Source organism: Gallinula chloropus (assembly GCF_964237585.1).
Source record: "Gallinula chloropus genome assembly, chromosome: 2".
Classification (NCBI taxonomy): domain Eukaryota; kingdom Metazoa; phylum Chordata; class Aves; order Gruiformes; family Rallidae; genus Gallinula; species Gallinula chloropus.
Window position 1 is genome coordinate 113,912,911 of NC_140086.1, and position 21,611 is coordinate 113,934,521.

The window sequence follows — 21,611 nt, forward strand, 5'->3', positions numbered from 1 at the left end:
AAGTCTGAACTCAAACACCTGCACAGCAGATATGCCAATATCCAACCCCATTCCATCACCAGCACAGTGCGCGTGGTGAAGTCCTACCTCTCAGCATTACAGGTCTGGAACCAATGCAACACGTACAAAAAAAATCAAGTTAGATCTCATTTGTGATTATCAAAACTTACTGAGATTTTCAAATTATAATACATTATATAAAAGATGGGTTATCATTTCTTTCATCTCCAGATTAAACATCTTCAGACCTAAAGATTTTGAAAACCTTGTAACAGTGGTGCTTTAAAACAGATATTCAAACCAAGCTTTTGATATTCATTTTTGTACTTGGTGAGCCCAGCATGGTAAGAGCTATTACAGTAACTACCACTGTACTTGCACACCACCATGTAATGAAAAGATGATGAGGAAAAACCTGAGACCACTAAAGGGGGTCTCAGAGAAAGGGTTTGGTTTACCAGCCCCATTGTTGTCCCTCATGAGGAAAAACCTGAGACCACTAAAGGGGGTCTCAGAGAAAGGGTTTGGTTTACCAGCCCCATTGTTGTCCCTCATTCTTCTTGACCCACCTCAGTAAGCTGCTTGACGTGCAGTAGCCACCAGAAGTGTATTAAACCTTTAACTAACCTACAAGAAATGAGAAATTCAGGATTTCTTTCCAAAGTCAATGTTGCCATCACTTAGCAAAGCACCCTGCTGGGATTGCTTCACAGAAATACCACCACTTTGCTTACTGGAGACTCAGGTTTTTCCACCTCTTATTTTCTCAATTTCTACTCGATGGATGTGCTGAGTCTGTTCATTTACAGGAGGAAACTCAGGAAAAGAGTTCTTGCTGATTAATTACGGCCTACTCAGAAACAGCATTTTACTAGTCAATTAGAAACAATTTGCTCTAAGTCAAATTGTATTTCCAGGTGCCCACACCCATTTTCTCAAAAAAAAATCCTATCTTTCTGTATTTATACAATGGGGCACATTATAGCATGAATGAGATACCTAATACATTTCACACACCTCTGTAAACTCACATAACATGTTAATCAAGACCAAGTAGAACAACCAGACAGAAACTGAACTAACTGTGCCCTCCTCCAGGCTTTAAATTGCTCAGAAAACTGATTTGTTTGAGGACTACAAAGACTCAGTCCCTACCACACACTGCTAACCTGACTACAACTTTTAGTAAAAATGAATAGCTCTGCACTTTGCCTTTCTTCCTTACCATGTAACAAGTAAAGACATCAAAGCAGGGAAGAAAAGGGGGTGGGAAAAGGGTTTAAGCTACACTTCCTTAGCTTAAGTCAAATTGAAGCATATCAAGTCAGCCTTTGTAGTCTCAAATTTGAACAGAAGAAATGAAGAGCGTGTGCGCAATTACACATTACTTTCATTTTTGACAGTTCTATAAAACGAGAAATCTCTTTAGCTTGTAAACACTCCATAGCTCACTATCGACACAGACAAAACAGGGGAATGCAGACAAGTCTCTATCCCTGTGACATTTCCACCACGGAAGTATAAATGGGGTTCCTTGCAGATATACGGTACCTCTAAATAGCGGGATCAGCACACAGACTCCACAACGCCCTACAAACGCGTTGTGGATTGCTAGCGGTGTTTCCTAGGAGCAAGTTTGTTGCTCCTTATATTGATGAGCAGCAGAAAAGAAACCAGTATAATATTTGGTTTATTTTACTTAGGAATGTTTTCTTCCTTAACATGACCCTGACATAACAAACTCATCGCTCCCCATTTTTTATGGAGCTAGCCAGGGACATGAATGGCTCCTGCCTATTGCTCCAGTGGGCCAGTACAGTGAGGCACAGTTCTGGAATAGAAAAATAAAGCTCTCTTCACTCCTCCAATTATCTGTTCTTCACATCCTTTGCCTCTTCTTGTCAGAGCATTCTGTACACTGCTCCATGATATGAACTGATGACCCATGAGGTAGATGCTTCACTGATCCTTTCACTAATCAGCTTCCATTGAGTTGGCTGAGAAGCACCAAGGTGAAGCAATGTTAGTTACAAAGCTTTGGGATCTCCAAAGCATGCATGAGAGCTGTATGGAACAGCAGCGTGGGACTTGGGGGGACTCACACGTGAAGGGGAAGGCATCCCCTGAAGCTGCATGGGCAGGAGAGAAGGCCTCAGCATAAAGCAGCTCTGAGTTACATCTTTAGTCTCCTTGGCAGCTCACCACTATGAAGCAGAAACTTCATACAGTGTGGTACAACTCAAAGTTTCATGAAAGGCAGCTCTGATGACATGTTGCCCTGACTGAAGAGCAGGAAATTATTTGAAACATGTTAATACAGCAATGCACCTTGGGCGTCACCTTCTCCCTCCATAAAACAAGCCCTATCATCAGAGGCTCTACATGAATTATAGCTGAGCATTTGACTATGGCAGCACTGCAACACAACTCATTTGAGTATAAAAGGTGCTTTGTAAAACCCAGATCCACTCTTTTACACACAAATCACAGGCAAATGCATACTTTTTCTGGAACAAAGAACATCAGGAAACCTAATTCAAATTTTTAATTCCTGCATTACATGATAATTCTATTTCACCAAATTACTTTTGCCGTGTGATGTAGCTGCATTTATAATTATTTATTGCCCAGCTCAAGGTTAAGTGAAGGAACAGCCTCACTGAGATCCTGTCTCAGCTCTTATTTTTCACAATGTGCTACAAAAGATTAATTGCTTTCTATTTCTCCAATAGAGCCAGAATTAAAATTGCCGTTTGATACAAACTATTAATGCAGCAATCATTCTGAAGTAGCACATTGCTTCTTACAATTTAATACGTTTCCCCTCTTCTGCTTATTCTACAAAATGGTACTTGGTGAGCTTAAAAATTCAATTTGTGGAGATTCCTTTGTAGGACCTGTAAAAGCCTGGTCTTTTTTACTCCTGCAGACCCAGTACCTGATGAAAGGTAGTTCTCAACAAAGAGCAAACTGGAAATGCAGCACTGTTGAGCAGATGCTATTGAAGATGTTCTGTTTTACCAGCATGCTACTTGGCAGCCCTGAGGACAGAGCTGAAGCACATAATAAATTGTTTTGATAACACAGGCCGACAAAAAGTGCAAGGATCCTTATATCTATACAACCATGTATAGACCCTAAATTTTTGCTTGCTCTGAAAGAGCTGGGGTTTGGTTGGGTTTTTTTCCCCTTAAGTAATGCCAAAGGGCTAAGGTCTTTCAGAAAAAAATTATTCACAACATGCATAATACTGCTGTTACTCTTACAGGCAAAGTCCACTACTTACTTCTCACAACGGTTGTGGGTTTTCATTGGATAAGCAAATATAAGGAACACCAAGACTAAAGATGATGAGAAATTCAAACGCTTGCAAAAATGTGAATTATCCCCAAACAGTAATATTTAGGAAAGCATACTTATGGATCCTACACAACCCCAAAAGCTGCAGTGGGAACTCCAGGTGTCTAACATGAATGAATGAACACCTGCCCCAGTAAAAGCTTTTTTCTTTCTCTTTCTGATATGCCTAAGCTGTCTAAGAAGCTTTTTAGAGATGGACAGCAGCCCTGAATTGGACAGCCACCACAGTGCCCACCTTAATATTCTTTTAGCCCTGTATGCAAGCTCTATTCTGGATCCTGGGACTGAAGAAGAAAATCTCTTCATATTTATATATGCAGTTCTAAGCACAGAGGGGTCTCATGGCTAGCTGTAGCTTCTTGGTACGAATGTGGTATAAAAATCATTATTGCAGATTGGCCTCTTTTCCTTTCCTTGTTCTTAAGCACTTGTTCAACAGTAATCAAAAGACTGCATTTGCTACTAAGACATTAGGGTCCTGGGGACTGCAGTGAAAACAAAAATTATGTAAAACATGCAGAAATACAGAAGGAAAATCTGTGTTGAAATGCTTCCAATCTCAGCTCCTTCCAGATAAACTGAGGCAAAAGCTTATCTAACTTCCCACTATTTGGGTATGCTTGGGTTAGGGATTCAAACTTATAAAATAATTGAATTTTTCAGTTCAACTTATTATTTGTGCTTATTTGTCTCTCCATCCTGAATATAAGATACCCAATGAGGATATAGTCATTACTTACCAATGAGGATATAGTCATTACTTACCACCAGCACAGAAACAGAAGCCCTAACAATTATTCACAGACCTCTATTTGTCAGTTCAGAAGTGAATTAACAAAATTACTTACATTTACAGCTAGGATCTTTTCACTAACAGCAACAACTGAGTAAAGAAAAGAAACGCCTCTTCCCCTTCTCAATCTACATCCTATCAGCCATCAAGGAACTCTCACCAGAGCCTACAGCAAGAAAACCCGTGTTTATCCTTATCGTTCATAATGATAAATGCCAGCGATACCCACTGGAAGTGAAACCTCAGCAGGGACAATGTATCACTTGCAATAACAGAAATAATCAAGCTGTTGGTAGAACCAGGCATTCAGAGAGCAAATTCAATTCTCTTTTTTTTTTTTTTAATTTTATTTTTCTGCCCAATGCCAATGACAGCTACCAGCCATCAGGCATTACAATTAGCTCATGCTGCAGGAATGCTACCTGCTCTGGTGCACAATGAGCGAGCTGCAACACAGAGCTGGACCTGGGGTAGAGGTGAAGAACTATTTGGAGAGGTGTCATGTATCCTTGCATGTTGCTAAGGAAACCATCTCCTTTCTTTGAGAAGATTCAAGGGTTGCCTCCTTCAAACACCCACACCACCATCTTTATTTCACTTGCATCAAACAAAAGACAAAGTCAGTCAATTCCTCGCTTGCTATACAAATGCATACAATCGAACAGTGAGTCAAAACGAAAACATCTTTGCGCTTTGCAGAGGGATGCTGTTCTGGTGGACAGCGTAGGCAACAGAAATTGACTGTAATGAAGGTTGAACACAACTCAGGTGAAGGCACTGAGACTTTTTCATGTACAACGGCTGGTTAGCAGAACACCGTTTCAGTTACTTGGACTTCCTCTTGTTCCCCTGCCCTAACACTGAACCCATGTTGTGGCCCTTCTTCCAGGCAGCTCATACTCACACATCTCTTCTGCTGTGTCCCAATCTAAGCGTCCTGTTCTATTAAGTTTTACAGCCACAAAGTGATCTTTTGATTCTTAAATCCTCAATCAATAGCTACTGCAAGGCCAAAGCCAACTGCAGTGCAGATCTCTGGTGTGCATCCAAAGCAGTTCTTCAGTTATTAGCTCAGACCCAAAGGCCTGCCTGCACTTCTCCATCCCATTGCAGGCTTTCATCTGCAGGAAAGTTACAGAAAGCTGAGCTCCAAAAGCTATAGACCTATGGTGAGCAGCATACCTGAAGCAGAGCTAGAGATAGCCTTGGCCTCTCTATAAAGGCCTTCAAGCGTTTCTGGCAATGGTGGGGCTATAGTAGCTTTAGCAATGGCAGTATGAGAAAAAAGAAAAAAAGAGAAAAAAACCCGTTGAAATCTGTCTTAGCTCTCAAGGGCTATAATATAAACCTCTCAATTATTCAATGCTGGAAGATTCTATTGCAAGAAGTGGGAGCACTGTGCATTGATTCAACACTGAATTTGCAATAGAGATGATGTATGGCGCTCTTTGGCCAAAAAAAAAAGCATCAGAAATACAAAGATGCTTTGTCAACATAGTTGAAAGTCTTAGAGCATTCCCTACATCTTAGTGTGGCCTCTGCAGTTTGCAGAGCCTATTTCAAAGTCTTATCTACTGCACGATGCTATTAGAAATCTTTTCTCTCTCTGTTTGCTCCTGTACATTAACTGATATGAGATTAACATATATTAATTATTGGGAAAAAAATAACAATTTTTAAATCTGTATTTTAATAAGAACGTTGTCACAAATGGTGTAGAATTTAACGAGTGCTAGAAAAGTTGAACAAAACTTGAGAAGCCTTGAAAGAAAACGACAACTAAATGCCTGTTTAAGACTCTTACGGCTGTCAAGCCGACTGGTGTTCTCTTTCCTCAATATTTGCTCTCTCTTAGTGTGAATGCTGAATAATTAAACAAGTCATTTGAGGAAGAACAAAGCTTTTTGACAAAAGCAATTTTGCCTTTTAATTTTCAGAATTAAGTATGCTGCAGGGAGCGTGATAGTATTAATTCTGCTACTAATTTAAATTACAGATATTCTGTAAAGCTGAAGGCTGGTTCAGTACTGCAGCAGCACTATTACTTAATGGCAGGATGACAACAGGATTTAGTGTTTCTAAGACTAGTAATTTAAAAACTGTTAAAGCTGGAGTCCTGGCTCTCACAGCTAGCTTCTGAAAAGTCTTGAGTGGGATATTTAGTCACAGAATCCTCCTCCAGCAGTAGGGGAACGAAATTCGGGATGTGAAGCTCTAGGTAGGAAACTCCCTATGGGTAGCTAATAGGAAATACCGAGGAGGTGGATGGGTCCTGGAGCTAATCTTGATCACACACCGTATGCAATAGGGAAATGCTATAAAAGGAAGACCTTAAACTTGCAAGAAACAAAGAACATAAAATATATAGCCAGAACAAAGCTAGTTTCTTGCTTTATGCCCTTCTTTTTCACTTAATTCTCTGTTCCTTCACACTTTAAAGAAAGCACTGTTAGTAAGATGGAGAACATCCCTGAGCAGCATCCCAGTGAGTATTTCCCCTGCAGTGTACAACATGGGTTAAAACCCTCTCAGGCCAAATCATCCAGGTCTTTCAAGCCATGGGAGTGCCTAAATTTGGAACTGGATCATAAAATCAAAGGGCAAAAGGAAGAAAAGAAAAAGAAAAAAAAAAACCCAAACAAGCCCAAAGAGCAGTCCCCGACGTTTGCTACAGGCACTTCCATGGCACAGCCATCACAAGTCTCCAAGGCAGCTGCCAGGAGCAGCGCTGGGCTCTGCAGATGCTCTTAGTCTGAGACACTCGATACTGTCCATAAGGAAGCGCTTGCAGGTAAAGCTTCGTGTTTCTGAACTTAAACATAAAATACTTGGACAGAAACTAGTAGTATCAGTATGGATCACTTCAAGATCACAATTTGGAATTTAGTCTTCCTACTGCAATTGCTACAAACAACTCCTTGATTTAGCCCTGCTATTTCATAAAATGCTTTTAATCTTGATGTAAGGCTTTGAAATTTAATAAATGTAGCACAATACTTAAGGATTAAAAACAGTAGGGCTCCACCCCTCCCATTCTTGCCAAGCTACTGTAAAAATGAGACATGCTCCCCTTTGCAATGCTTTTGGGGAGCAGCAGTTTCTGCTGCAAAAAAATTACAGCATTAAACACAGATGGACACCTTCAGTGCAGATATGTTTCACTAACACAGTAAGCAATTACTGCTGGAGAAATAGTTTCTTCAGATAATTAGATACTTAAAAATTGAAGTTGTTTATGTTTATATAAGCACAGAAATTATAGACAGAATTATGCAAACAGATCTATCATGGACCATGAGCTCCTGTCAGGTTGCTAATGAAGGTAGAAAGTGGCAATCTTTCTTTATAAGGTTCTCTAATGACCACGATAACAAACCATTTGTTATTTTTTTTTAAGCGTCGCAAATTTCCCTCCCCCCATTGTGTTTTCCTCTCAGTATCAGTTTATAGTGACAAATATTTTCAGGAGACAAAGAGGATGAGAGAGACTTGACAATAACGCTCTTCAATTATGCTGACACCAAAATGATTAAATTAAGAAAAAAATCGGTATTTCATTGTCAATTTGACTCTGATTTCTACCAAAACAAATTTATGGACTCTGTTAAGGAACATTATGTCTTCGTTTAAAATTTGTTTCCAAGATGCATTAAAGAGACAATTACCTCTTTTTCCTACTGGAAGCTGTAAAGGCTAATAATACAGTACACCATCAGACATATTAACTTCCCTTCAAGACAAATGTTTACTGTTTACAGAAGAACTATGTATAGTTATTAAGAAAGGATTCTACAGCCAAGCACTGTTGAAATATATACTTTCCTTACATAACAACTTTCTTTGGCTACTGTACACGATCAACTTTACTGCTGTTAGGAAAAAGCAGAGATTTCCTATGCATTAGGAGCCTTCTTGTGTTATCTCAGCACTGAAGCAGGTTATAATGGCAACATTTTCTCAAATGTACAAGAAATCCTAAAATTGTTACTTTAACTGCACCCAATTATGCCAAATATCACCTTATGTCCTTTGGAAATATTATAGTGTAGACTTTTGGCTGGAAGACTTTTTAACCACATAGTAGAGGTCTTAGCTTTTGTCTCCTCAAAAGATGATTTCCATTACTGATGCAAAAATACATGCCACGGATTTTTACCTTACAACTGTGCAATAAACCAAGCTAACTGCCTTTTATAACTAGGATGAAACAACAATCTAAATAATATTTTATCCATAAAATTTCTTTTGGACTTTAAATTACCAGGAAAACCTGAGGCAGATATACAACAATGAACCAAGGTAGGAAAAACATAATGTAATTTGTTGTGACTTGTTCATTTATGAATGGCAGTAAGAGCAGTTGCATATCCCAAAGTAATACTCATGTACTTATCCAGTTCGGGTTTATGAAGTGTTTTAAAGATGAAAAATCCTCAGAGTGCAGAGCACTTGCTATAATGAAAGAAAACAGACACAGATAAAAAAAATAAAACATCACTGATTTCTTCTATCATGATAGGAATAAAAACATTACCCATTTATCATCAATACGCCTCTTTTTCTATTCAAATACAGTAACCAGGATTGCAAGCTTTCAAAATTATCAATATGGAGAATTACTGAAGAATGAAATACTGATGACAGTAGACATGCAATTCACAGTACCGCTAGATGAGAAATAATATTTTCTTCTGTGTGATTACACAACATGGCATTTCACAGTATCTGAAGCATCTTCTGTTGTAGACAACAGAAACAAGTAAGAGGAAGATAGCCATATAGTCTGAAAAATGAGCATACTGCTTTTGAGAGCAGCTGCCTGAGCATAGCCTACAAAGTCCTATGCATGCCATGATGTGATAGTGCATTGAGTTTGCACAGTCAAATCCTGGTAGCAGGTTTGGGGGGATGGGGGTGCAGGGGTGGCTTCTGTGAGAAGCTGCTACAAGCCCACCCACATGTCTGACAAAGCCAATGTCAGTTGGTTTCAAGGACCGCTTAGCCACTGGCCAAGGCCAAGACCATCAGTGACAGAGGTAGCACCTCTGGGCTAACAGAATTAAGAAAATGAAAAAAATTGCTGGGGGAACAGTAGGCAGAGAGAGGAGTGAGAGTACGTGAAAGGGAAAAATTCTGCAGACCCCAAGGTCAGTGAAAAATGAGGGGCAAGAGATGCTCCAGGCTCTGGAGCAGAGATTCCCCTGCAGCCCCTGGAGAAGATCATGGTGAGGCAGGCTTGTCTCTATGCAGCACACAGAGCAGCCTGTGAAGAAGCCCACAACCAGAGCATCCAAAGAAGGCTATGATACTGTGTGAAGCCTGCACTGGACCAGACTCCTGAGAGGACTATAGACCCACAAAGAGAGGAGCTCCATACTGCTCCACAGTGGAGCAGGTTTGCTGGCAGGACTTGTGATCCCATGGAGGACCCACACTGGAGCAGTCTGGTGCTGAAGGCCTCTAACCAATGGAAAGGACCCAGGCAGGGGCAGTTTGTGAAGAACTGCAGCCTGTGGGAAGGACTTACATTGGAGAAGTTTGCAGAGGACTGTCTCCTGGGTGAGGGACTCTAGACCGGAGCAGGGGAAGACTGTTAGGAGCCCTCCTCCTGAGGGGGAAGGAGCAGCAGATATAATGTGTGATGAACTAACCACAACCCCCATTCCCTGTCCTCCTGTGCTACTGGGAAGAATGAAGCAGAGTATTTGGGAATTAAGTTAAACCTGGGAAAAAGGGAAAAGGGAGGGATGAGGGGGAAAGTGGGCTTTTTTAAGATTCAGTTTCATTTTCTTATTGCCCTACTCTGATTTGATTAGTAATAAATGAATTTCCCTAAGTAGAGTCTGTTTTGCCCATGATGGTGATGGGTGGGTGATCTCACCCTGTCCTTTAACCATGTGCCTTTTGTTATTTTTTTCTCTCCTGTCCATCTGAGGAGGACAGTGACAGAGCATCTGGTGTCCAGCTGCAGCCAACACACCACAGACACACGCTGAATGGCTTGACCCTGGCCCCACTCAATGGCAACACTTAAATCTTTGCATTGCATAGGAGTGGACAGAAGAACGGTGCAGAAGAAGGATAATGAAGAAGACGGATCTAAGTGAAATAAAAGTATTTCTGTTTACAGTAGTTTACCACTCCATCAGATAACACATTTCAGCTTGAACAGAAATGAATGTAATTCAAACGGCAGAGGTTTTTATAAAATCTTCACGGATGTTCTCTTTATACCAAGCTTATGCCAGAAAGGGGTCACTTATGTTCTCATGCAAGCCAGCACTTGAAAAAAAAATTATTAAAAAAAAAAGGTAAATAAACACACGAAAAAGTTCTCATCCTCTCCAAATGATTTATTGCTGCCAGAGCTCTAATCTAATTTTAGGTGAGCTCATCTTTTTTTCTGCCCTGGAGCCATTTTAACTTAATATTGCTCTTCTTCCAGAGCCACAGGAGAGTACAGGCTCCCTTAGCCACCACAGATGCTGTGCTGACATTTTACTTCAGCTGTTTGCTGTTAAAATCATCAATATCCCCCCGCTCCTGAAGAGACCTTTTCTAAGAAAAATGAAAACAAATTGTTGGCATTAGATCAAACTTTGACCTCTGCAGCCCAAAGTGGAGAAAGTAAGATCTGAGCTCCTCCCTGCTCCTTTGAAAGCTCCCAAAGTTTCTCAAGTTTTGTAAAAATCAATGGCTTGAAAGAGAAGAGGGGTGTCCCCGTTCACCTGCCCCACTGTCAAATGGCTGCAGTACAAGCCAGAAGTTCTTTTCTCTGTTTAGGTGCCATCAGCCAAGCTGCTGTGGTGGTGAAACACCATCCCCTGCCCAGGTGGCAGGTACTGGGCACCAAAGTCATGCCAAGAAATAAGGATTTTGCAGGTGTGCTGAGGCCACAGGGCTCAGGAGGAACGAAATGTATGCCTGTGGTGAGGCTCATGGCAAGAAAAGAAGATGTGGTGACATCAGGCACAAAAAACCCTGAAACTATCATTGAATTGTTTGGGGTTTTGGTACCTCAGTGCTTACAGTGAGCCTCCTGCTATAAATCTGTAGCATAAATAACATGCTTTCCTATACTTTAATTTCTCTTTCAGCATAGGTCCCATGAAATTTTGGGATGCTAGTTATTTTCCATATACCAAGAGATGGAGTGGAACATAAATTCAAATGATCCTTACACCATCTCTGAGTAAAGACCTCTAGGAAACTGCAAGTTGCTTCCTGACACTCCTATCACATGCTCGGACCAGGACTATGCGAAAGCATGTATCTGAGCCCAAAGGGACCAACCAGCTTGACTAATCTGTTTTTCAGCCAAGTCTCAAGATCTGAGACTAGCTAAATGTTTAACATCATTGCCACAGCAGTGAGCCTAAACTGTAGTCACAATGTTTTCATGTTTTTAAACAAGAGATAAGAATAACATTTCCAACTGAGCAGGCAGCTGAAAGAGAGAATTGCAAGAAAAAGACTGATGCGTTGAAGATTTTACACAAACTCCTTGACTCATGTTTTCCACACATGTAAGGAAAACGATGCTGTAAACACAGAAACAAAACTAGCATTTGCATCTCTGTATCGTCTGTACTTATGCAGAACAGATCCTGTGCTCCAACCTATGTTTAAAACTAGGATTTCTTCAAAATCAAACAGCTGGATTTTCTCTAGAACATCACCTAAGTGCTTCAGATCATCTTGTGCGCTTCATTTACCATAAATTCCACTATGCTATAAGACATGGCATTAAATGGATAAATACAATTTTCTAACACCACGGTAGACCCAGACAATGTTATCTGAGCTGATCTGCACTTAGGTTCAAAGACCCACTATATAAAGGTAATAAATACGGTCCAGACTGCCAGGCAGGAGATGCTAGAAAAGACAGATGACCTTTGTGCAGTATTTCACCACCTTCTCTCTCAGGAAAGGTATAAATATGAAAGTATGAAACCAGACATAATCAGCCACTGCTGGCACTGACCAAAACACCACCAATTTTAGTAGAACATAGAACAGCTTTTAAAAAAAAAATAAAATAAAAAGAAAAAAGGTAATAAATTGTTTAATTGTAGCTGTGTTTGCTGTGACTTTTTTTTTTCCCCTGAGCACCTGAGGGAGCATGAACAAACTTGCCAAAGTGCCCGCAGTCAGGTTACACAGACAGGTTGATGGGCTGGATGGCCCCATAACTCTTGTTCGTGTGTCATGTCTGGGTTCTTGACTTGCATCTTAAAAGACTTTTGTATCAATGCCTTTGCAGGGAACCTGCTTCGTCATTCAGAAGGGTTTCTGCCAAACCCAGACAGAATGATGAATGCTCTGTCCTCCCTGGCATGCCTATAATTGTAAGCCCTATCAGGAAACACCACCCCCACCTATACACCTTGGAGCTGATGTTTGGAACACCGGGGAGGTGTGCACTCAAGATACAGACAATCAATAATTTAAACCATATAAATATCTCCCAAAACAGAACTGTGTATTCCCTTAAAACCGAGTACTCCTTCACAGACAGAACCTCTGCCCTCCCTCAGCCTGCACCCACCCAACTCTTCCTCAGTCCCTCTTACCCTGGCGTCCTCAGGAGCGGCATGACACGGCAAGAAAAGAGACCGGTTCACTGTGAGACCTGCTACTCACTCTCTTACAGTGTAACGGCCCCCCTTCCAGCCGCACGTAGCTGCGGGGAGCCGGTCCCGATGGGCATCAACCACATGGACCACCTCGCCGCTCCTCGGATGCGGGCGTGGAGCATGATCAGCCCCTTCTGCATCACTACAAGTGTACAGAGTCTTACAAAGAGTGTTACATGATGAAGGACAAACCACGAGGGTTGGCCTGAACATGTAACATGACCGCTCACACCAGCTCCCTCCCAGCTCCCTCTGTACCCTGTCACATGGAGCACAGATACCATGGGCATGGCACCACATGCAGGAGAGCAGAGGTGAACACAATGTCCACTCGGTATCTCCAAGAAAACGGTTTCTCAACTTGTAATTTTCACTGCACTTTAAAACAGAACAGCAAACAGCTTTCTCCTCTGCTATTCCAATTCAAAATTAAAACACGAGTGGGTTTTCACCAGCAAAGGCACTGTGAACAGCTGAAGAAATGAATAACAGATGCAAATACCTGCTTGCTGTGCAGTCTGTGGGATCTGTTGACTCCGCTGTGCATTGTACTGAACTGAGGCAATGGGTCTGTACTGCTGAGTTGTTGAGGTAGGGTACTGACCAGATGGGTAATAATACACTGGCATCTGCAAAGAAAGAGAACAGCGGCTACCTGCAGGCTCTGAAGCTCAAAATTTCACAAAATTAAAAAAAAAAAAAAGAAACTGGAAGAGAAGCAGAAGTAAAGCATATTAGTGGCAACGTTAAGCAAGAGGAAAGGTTTGCATTGTTTCTCTCCAAGAAATGCTGTTTGCTTTGAACTTTGCTAAGAAAAGGGTTATCACTGCCCAAATTTCTTCTCAGATGCTTTAAGACATAGAAGAAATCTAAACTGAGACAAAACTGAATACATATAAAAAGAGAATACATACATATACCAAAGATATCATAATGAAATACCAAATCCTGCAGAAAACCAGATGTAAACACCAGCTCCCATATGAATATAATAAATACAGGCAGGCATGTCGAACCAGCCAGTGAACTCTGGAAAAAATAGTTGGAAGCAAAGGACAGCCCAGAGTGAAAATATGCAGAGGCAAAAGAGAGGGAAAGGCGGACTGCACGTCTTAATGCTTGTAAGAAATTGCTGTTTGGTTAACAGCCGCATCTTTCCTTACATGCATGTTTCCCTGTAACACTCAGTGTGAACACAATTACAGCTCAAAAAACAAATCCCAGCTGTTTTCTTCCAGAAGCAGAGGGTAGGCCCTGAGTCAGCAAGTTCTGCCAGGTGGGCTTCTGTTTTCTGTCACTGTTGTCATTACAGAGCAATGTGTAACTGCATCGCCTTATCACGTAGGGGAATAGGGACATTTGAGGGTGACTGGAGCTTAAGATTTTTTTCCTATACACCCTGTACCCCCGTTACTGAGACATTTGAGCTAGACAGTTTTCAGCTGACCCTTGGTCAAGTTCAAAGCACTTGAACCTTTTCATTTTCAGATATGGTGGATGCTGTAGGTTCAGCAGTGTGGGGTGTCAATAAACTGGGTAACTGGCTTGGAAGAATGTTGCTTCTCTCATCATTTTTGCCCCACCCTTCAGCATTTCTTCAGAAATAATACAATTATTTTGAATGTGTGTAGCATTTATCCTGCTCAGACATATGCACAAAGTCATACCGAGTGCTTTTATTTTACATGTGAAATATTCCACTTGTATTTGCATGGAGGAAATATTCTTGAAAAAAACTCATTCAGCTTAATAACCCATAAAGTGTTAGCAGAGTAAAGGTAACTTCATCCTTTTGTAAACTGTTAGAAAATCATGGGAGACATCAGAAATTATCCTAGAGATTACATCAAATGAGAAAGAACCAACACAGATACAAAAGACCAGGTGAGAAAAGGCCATGGAGGGACAATTTGGCAAGACATCTACTGAATGGGTAACTGTGGTGGGAAAAGCATCAGTATCAATAGAACCCCCAGATCGACGGGCAGTCAATATCGCCTGTCAATCAAAAGGTTGCATACCCATTCATTCTTCAAGCTCTAATTTTCTCTTGAACCTTCTCTCTCCCCCAGATAATATCATCCAAATTCAAACCAATGCCAAAAAGGCAAGGTTTGATTGGAAAATGTTGTAAACCCTCCTCCTTCCAGACAATAACAAGTGACACCTGCCCTGAGTCATTTGTTTTATTAGAGACTAAAGTAATGAAAGCAAAATGCCTCTGCAAAATGGGCCAAAATCATGATGAATTTGTTTCCTTGCAAAGAACAAGGTGTGGGAAAGTTGACCCAGACATTTAAGGTGCAAAAATACCTCTTTAAGCATCATTGCAGTGCAAATAACAGATCAGGCAAGTTTAGTGTGATATGGAAACCTCTGCAATTGAAGGAAGTGAGAGGACTCAGCCTAAGTAAAGGCAACATGAACTGCCTTGGAGCAGGGGAACAGAGTAGACATCCTCTCAAATATGCTTTATTTTTTATTACCATAGTCTACGAACTAAAGAATAATAAACCCCTCAGGAGATACTCTCACTTCTCCTGGCTGCAGCTTAATCTCACTTAAAGGATTTAAATTTATTAGATTTATCCTCAACTTCCTCATTTTCCTCAAGCAGACAAGCCCCTAGATATTTGAAAAAACAGGAGCATATGAGAACAACACGAATTCTCTCTTCTAGAAAGAGTGTGTAGATTTTAACTTTAAAAGACTGCCTAAAAGTATAGGTTTTTAGTCGAATATGCTTAGCAAAACAACATCTACATACACTGAAGCATTTGCAATAATTTGGAAACACTTCTTTTTATCATGCAGTTAACACTTTAGAGTTAGTCTAAGGGTTTTCTCCCTTTCTCCATTCACTGGAACACATCTGTTATATAGCCCATCTAGAAGCTTATCAGACTGCCATCTATCAAGCCTGAAAAATATTAATGGCAGGAGTATTGGGTAAGAAAAGAATTTAATTTAGAAAGATTAATGGGTGAATTTGCCAGTAACTGTGCACACATGACTTGCAAAGAAGAGGTATGGGGAGGGTTTCCCCATTGGTTGGTATGGCTTTTTGGGGAGCATTTTTTTTTTTTTTGCTTTTTCTTTTTTATTTATTTTTGGTTTTTATTTTTGCAGCAGCTAGAGTTGCATAAATGGGAGTGAAGACAATGGAGCAAAAATATCAGACATTAAAAGGGCTTGGTGTGAAATACAGACATGGATAAAATAGGTCTTTGGTGGTTGACAAGTCTGGGAGGATCCATTTTCATTTATCTTGACTACAACTCCGTATCAGTAGCTGAAACACGTTATTCCTTCTTCCTGATACTACTTTAGTGAACAGTGGAATTAAAGGCATCAGAGATAACAAGTATCACTTACATTGCCTAGTCTTACCCTCTTGAATTTTTTAGTTTCTCATTACATCAGCATTACTAACACCTCTGCTTATGTGCTTTTCAACAAACCCCATTACATTTCTGTAAGCATCTTACTGGCATGTCAAATTACACTGGAAAAGCTTTCCCATGTGAACACACCAGCTAACCTTGGACCTTCTGCTAGTAGAACCTATGTCATTTACAGAACCAGGAAGTATGCCAACACAACTATATAGTTATTTTAAATAAATAAATATTTCTAAAATGGCATTCTACAACCTAAATAAACGCTGCTTTATTTAGTCTAAAAACACTGTTTCTTAATCTTAATCCCTGACACTGTGAAAAATCATCTCTCTTTGAAGGGGAATACCCTCCTTGTTTGTAGTCTGACCATTTCAACACATCTCTTTTTTCTTTCATATATAGCAATTGTTTTATTTAACTTAAACTGTAGCAGGACCCCGGGCACGTAACTTCAGACACACTCATCAAATGGCATCAACAGGCGTGCCTTTTTCCTCCTTCTGCTCTGCCTCTAGATGATGGGCAGAGACTCAAAACAGTTTTGCCTTTCTGCTTGGTTCTACCTATATAGTCTGAAACCCATTACCAGAGCCAGATCTCCCTTGGACTGCTCTCAAACAACAACCATTAAATTCACAGTTATGTTGCTTATTTCCTCATGATGGACAGAAGACTGCATATATCTTCAAAACTTATAATGCTCTTCTAGCCTGTCTCCCTACTGACTTACAGCTCAGTTCTGCCCAACTGGTGTTCTATCTTCTCCTAACATCGCTGACAACCAGATAGGTGTGGATTAACACCTTCATCCAGATGATTAGCGATGCTGACTCTGTTGCTACCAGCAGCTAGAGTTGCATAAATGGGAGTGAAGACAACGGAGATCAGTGATGTATGGACCCAGGGAGGTACTGCTCTTTCTCCATATCTAACTGACTGGAATCAATCATTCTTCAAGGATTTTTCTCTCCCCTCTGCCCCCCATCCTCCACAATAATGATAATAACAGTATAAAAAAATAATGGCCTGTGTAGAACTACAGGCATGTCCTTCAATATTACCATCTGGGAACTTCAAGAGAAGAGCCACTTAATTGTCAGTGACTTCCCCAGCCTTTTTCATAACAGGTCTCCTAGAAGAGACATGTTATACATAAAGATTTTTGTCTTATGGTAGCTATGGACTCTCTAGGAGGGGGCTTCTGCAAAGAGACAACTAAAATTAATGATGATGCAAAATTAATTCACATGGAAAAAAAAAATCTCTTAACATGCATATCATTTCTCCAAGCACTCCCTCAAGAATTCATGCCATCTCATTTTTTGACATACTTTTGCCAGTACAGCTTCCACAAAGAATGAGTCAGAGGTGAAAATAACTTTAAAGAGAGCATATTCTGTTCCATTGGCACAGTACTCACAGATTTCTCATTTCTTTATTTGCAGAGGCAGAGCAATGACAAACACCAAAGACAAGAGAGCTGCAAAAACTGAATGTGCACCCTTGTTAAGTGCCCAGGTCCATAAGGGCTATAGAACAAACCATCAGAAAGAACAGAAAATTGAAAACAGAAGAGAATAGCAAAAGTAAGGACATACATTTGCTATTTGTGATACAGAAAGAAAACGGGAATTTGCTGCTGAAAGTCCCATTCAAAAAACCCCAAGTAAATGTTTGCTTTTGGGTTTGTTTGGGGTTTTTTAAAAAAAATATTTTTTTACAACTGGCTGAATGAAGAAAGATTGATATTTTCAGGTGGTGAAATCATGGCTTTGTTGTCAAGCTGGGATAAAACTGTGATGAAGGAAGCAGCGAAAGAAATTCCAGGGGTCCTCCTGCCACTTCTTAGGCAAGTCATTGCAAACTCAGTCTGCTTCTGCTGTGATACAGACTGGGAGAGGGAACCATGGAGAGCAGCTGTAGAGCCATGTTTAATTGAACTTTAATACAAAAGCTAACAATTTAAATGCAGTGCTGTTGGGCTTGTAGGCTCAGAGGGCATTTCTTTATCCTCCTTTCAGCTCCCAAAGGAAATGATCATGATCACAGGACCTCCACCTAATTTTTCACTACTATTTTCCAAGAGCATACAGAACCATATCAGCAATGCATTTACAGGAACTAATTAGCCATCAGAGTCAAGCTTCTTTTTTACTGCTATAAATTCAATAGCAACATTCAAGAAACAGAAGTGCTTTTACACTGATTGCGTTGCATTGATTAATGCATCATGTAGTGTTTTGCATGCATTACCATTTTATTGCCTTTTTTAGGTCTTTTTTTAAACCTGCCTCAGACCACCTTCTTTGGCATCTGAGAGCAGCTTTACTATTGCATCTAAGCCCAAGAGTAACAGATGATTCAGACAGCCAAAAGCCAGTGCCAAAGTGAAGTTTTGCTAAGGGCAGGACAAGGAGTTGGTCTCTATCTGCCCTGTCCTGAAAGCCTGTTAAGGGCAGAGGAACTACTGATGCCCAAAGCTTTGCTCATCTTTTCATATAAGGGATCCCCTGTTTGTCATATGTGCTCTACAAGTAGTCAAAACCAAAACCACCGTGCCACATTCTAGGGCTGAAGAGAATGAATTAGAACTTGAAGTGTTGATTTCCAATCTGCGCATAGGGACAGAGAGCTGCTGCCGCCTCTCCCTCAAGGACAGGCACGTGAGCAGCAGGGACTGAGCCCCACACACCTTCTTCCACACAAGTATCTCACAAGGGTTTTTTTTGGAGCAGCAACAGGCTGGAGATGAATGGTGCAGTGGATGCAGAGGAAGCTGACAGCACTGAATTTCTCACCTTTCTACAGCCCTCCCGCTCCCCTGCCCCCCCCCCGCCCCCCCCCCCCCAAGGTCAAATCATTCCCCAGTGAAATCAATGAAGTTGCTGCAAACCCAAAGGATATTCTTCTGCCCTCAGCAACTTTCCAGTTTGTAATGAGGGAAAGAAAGTACCTGTATGTACAGTATCTGGGGTATGCATAGAGGCACAGTGGTTGTTAGATACACCAGTACAGCACTGGTCCTGCAGCAGCCCATGCATGAAAAGACACCTCCTTATAACTTGTCCTCTAAAGAAGCTCATCTGCCTCTCCAGTAGCACCAGAGTAAGTATTAATGAGGTAAAACAGAGTACTTCACAAAGTAATGCTACGCCAGACTGAGTGAAACCCCTGCTGCACATGTGAGCATGAAATCAAACGCTCCTGCCCCAGGTGATGAAAGCTCAGCCACTCGCAGGACAGAGCAATCCTGCAGAAGCAGCCTCTGCCAAGTCAACCAAGGCGGGGGGGGTGGGGGGGGGGAGGGGGGTGTCTAAGGGAGACCCCAGGGCAGACTGAAAATCTGCTTTCACCCAAGGAGGGGCAGAGGAGGCATCAGGAGGTCCCCCCGCCACAGGTGGTAGCGCAGTGCTGCAGCTCCCTCAGCAAACGGCAGCAGGCAGGGCTGGGGAAAAACATCGCTTCGACCCTGCGGTGACACCCTGTAAAATGGAGGTGCTTGCATTTATCTGGTTCACTACAAGTGTTGTGAGGTTTGATTAAATGATGCCTGAAAACGCTGAGGGCACTGGGGGGTTGTACACGAGGAGACAAGCCCAGACAGCTTCTACTTACTCACTTAGGAACAGACTCACCAGGGAAGTCTGTTCTTCAGGTCATTTTTTCCTCCAAAAATTAAAAGTTATATTTGGCGAAGAGTGGAACTTTTTTTCAACTAAAAAAACCCCACACAAATCACATTATATTGAACTTCATCTCCTTAAAAATTATTTTTTTATAAAGCCTTCTCTCAGAAAAATGGCTGGATAGTTTCCAACTACAGAAACTATGGATGTCACAGTCCTCTACAGGCTATGAGTATCGAGTAGTCTTCAGATTTTTTTAATTAGTGATCTAATCAATTAACTAGATATCTTAAAACACTGTAAGAGTATAAATTATTCAGTGCTGTGGCAACAGACAATCCCAGTAACAAACACAACTGGAGATCTTCAGTAAGAAGTGTCAAACAGAAAAACCCAGCAGGGTTTACGCTACTTTTGCATTAGAAGAAAAGGTTTATTTGCTTTAGGTTTTTACACTTTATTTTGTAAAATATTTTTACGAAAGATACAATGAAAAAAGGAAAAATACTATTAATACCATTTTCAAGTGGAGTTTAAATGAAGTTATCTATAATCGGATAAAGGAATTTGGCTTTTTAAAGTGTATGCTTTGAAAATGGGCCAGAAAGTCATCTGTGCATTTTACTTCTTGACAGTAATCACTTTCAATATTCTGTAAAGGTACCCAGGAGACAAGTAGAGATGTTTGGTAGTGAACAGTAAAACATAATCAGTCTTCAGGAAGACAGTTAAAATTACTGATCTGTGACACCTCACATGTTCAAGTCAATTAAATATGATTAACGACTACCTGGGCTGATGTGCATGTTGCTCTTTCACTATACATGCAGGGAAAAAGGACTGTGGATATTTACTCACCCTCCTCCTTCATATTCATGTGCAGATGTGTCCCAGAGTACGAACATATGTTCAGAAAATGGTGTGAGGATAGAGAGGGAATTTCTGAAACCCAGGAAATGATACAGGCTTTTCAAGTTTCCTGCTGCCTGAAAACCCACTAAGCTTTTACTGGAAGGAAAAACAAATGATCTAGAATCCAAATATATATTAATATTTTTTCTTTTTTGGTCTTGTCTTTCTGATGTTATAACGAGCACCATGCCAAACTGGCAGCACGGGGAAGCGAAGGTTTTGCCTACCTGAGCAGGTGGCGGTGGTTGTTGCACAAAGCCCTGGGGCGGTGGCTGCAGCACTTGCTGGGACACTGGTGGACCTGAACCTGTAAAGCTTCCTGGGGGAAGCTGCTGACTTGGAGAAGCCATAATGTAACCCGTCTGCTGGGCAGGCTGCTGCAAGATAGGCGACGGGTAGACAGGACCAGAAGGCGATTCGGGGTTGTCTCCTGATGATTGACGACTTAAGCTCATCTGGTTAAACTGTGTTGTCATGTCATCTCGCTGCAGGGCAAAAGGCAGTAGAAAATGATGTAGACACGATGTCTGCGGTAGACACACGAATTAACTAAACAAAGTAGGTTCAAGCAGAGGAGGAGGGGAAAGGGAATCATTCAGCTCAAACACATGCCAACCTTTGCAAGGATATCTAAAAAAATGGAGGTAATTAAAATGAAAATCACTATCAATGCTTTGACAAAGACTTTCCAGACTGAAAGATGAATGGCACCACTTGGCACAAAAGCCAATTATTTTGGCTTTTACCCTGCCCCCCCTTTTTATTCCAAAATGACAAGTGAACTTTAGAGTGTTCAAAAGAAGACATTTTAAATGTAAAGGGCATGAAAATACCATCACAAATACCTCTTCCCACAGAATTTGTCAGCCAAACACATGCT

The 21,611-nt window shown here is 41.0% G+C and overlaps 1 protein-coding gene across 9 annotated transcripts in view; it reads right to left on the reverse strand.

The window, feature by feature from the left end:
* Positions 1 to 21,611, reverse strand: part of ARPP21 (cAMP regulated phosphoprotein 21) — a 202,026-nt gene that overhangs the window by 26,924 nt on the left and 153,491 nt on the right. For all 9 annotated transcript variants that reach the window (XM_084260254.1, XM_084260257.1, XM_084260255.1 and 6 more), the window contains 2 exons: positions 20,959 to 21,216; positions 13,295 to 13,421 (listed from right to left, as the gene is read on the reverse strand). In XM_084260254.1, coding sequence (XP_084116380.1) covers positions 13,295 to 13,421; positions 20,959 to 21,216 — 385 coding nt within the window. The remainder of the gene's footprint in view (positions 1 to 13,294; positions 13,422 to 20,958; positions 21,217 to 21,611) is intronic.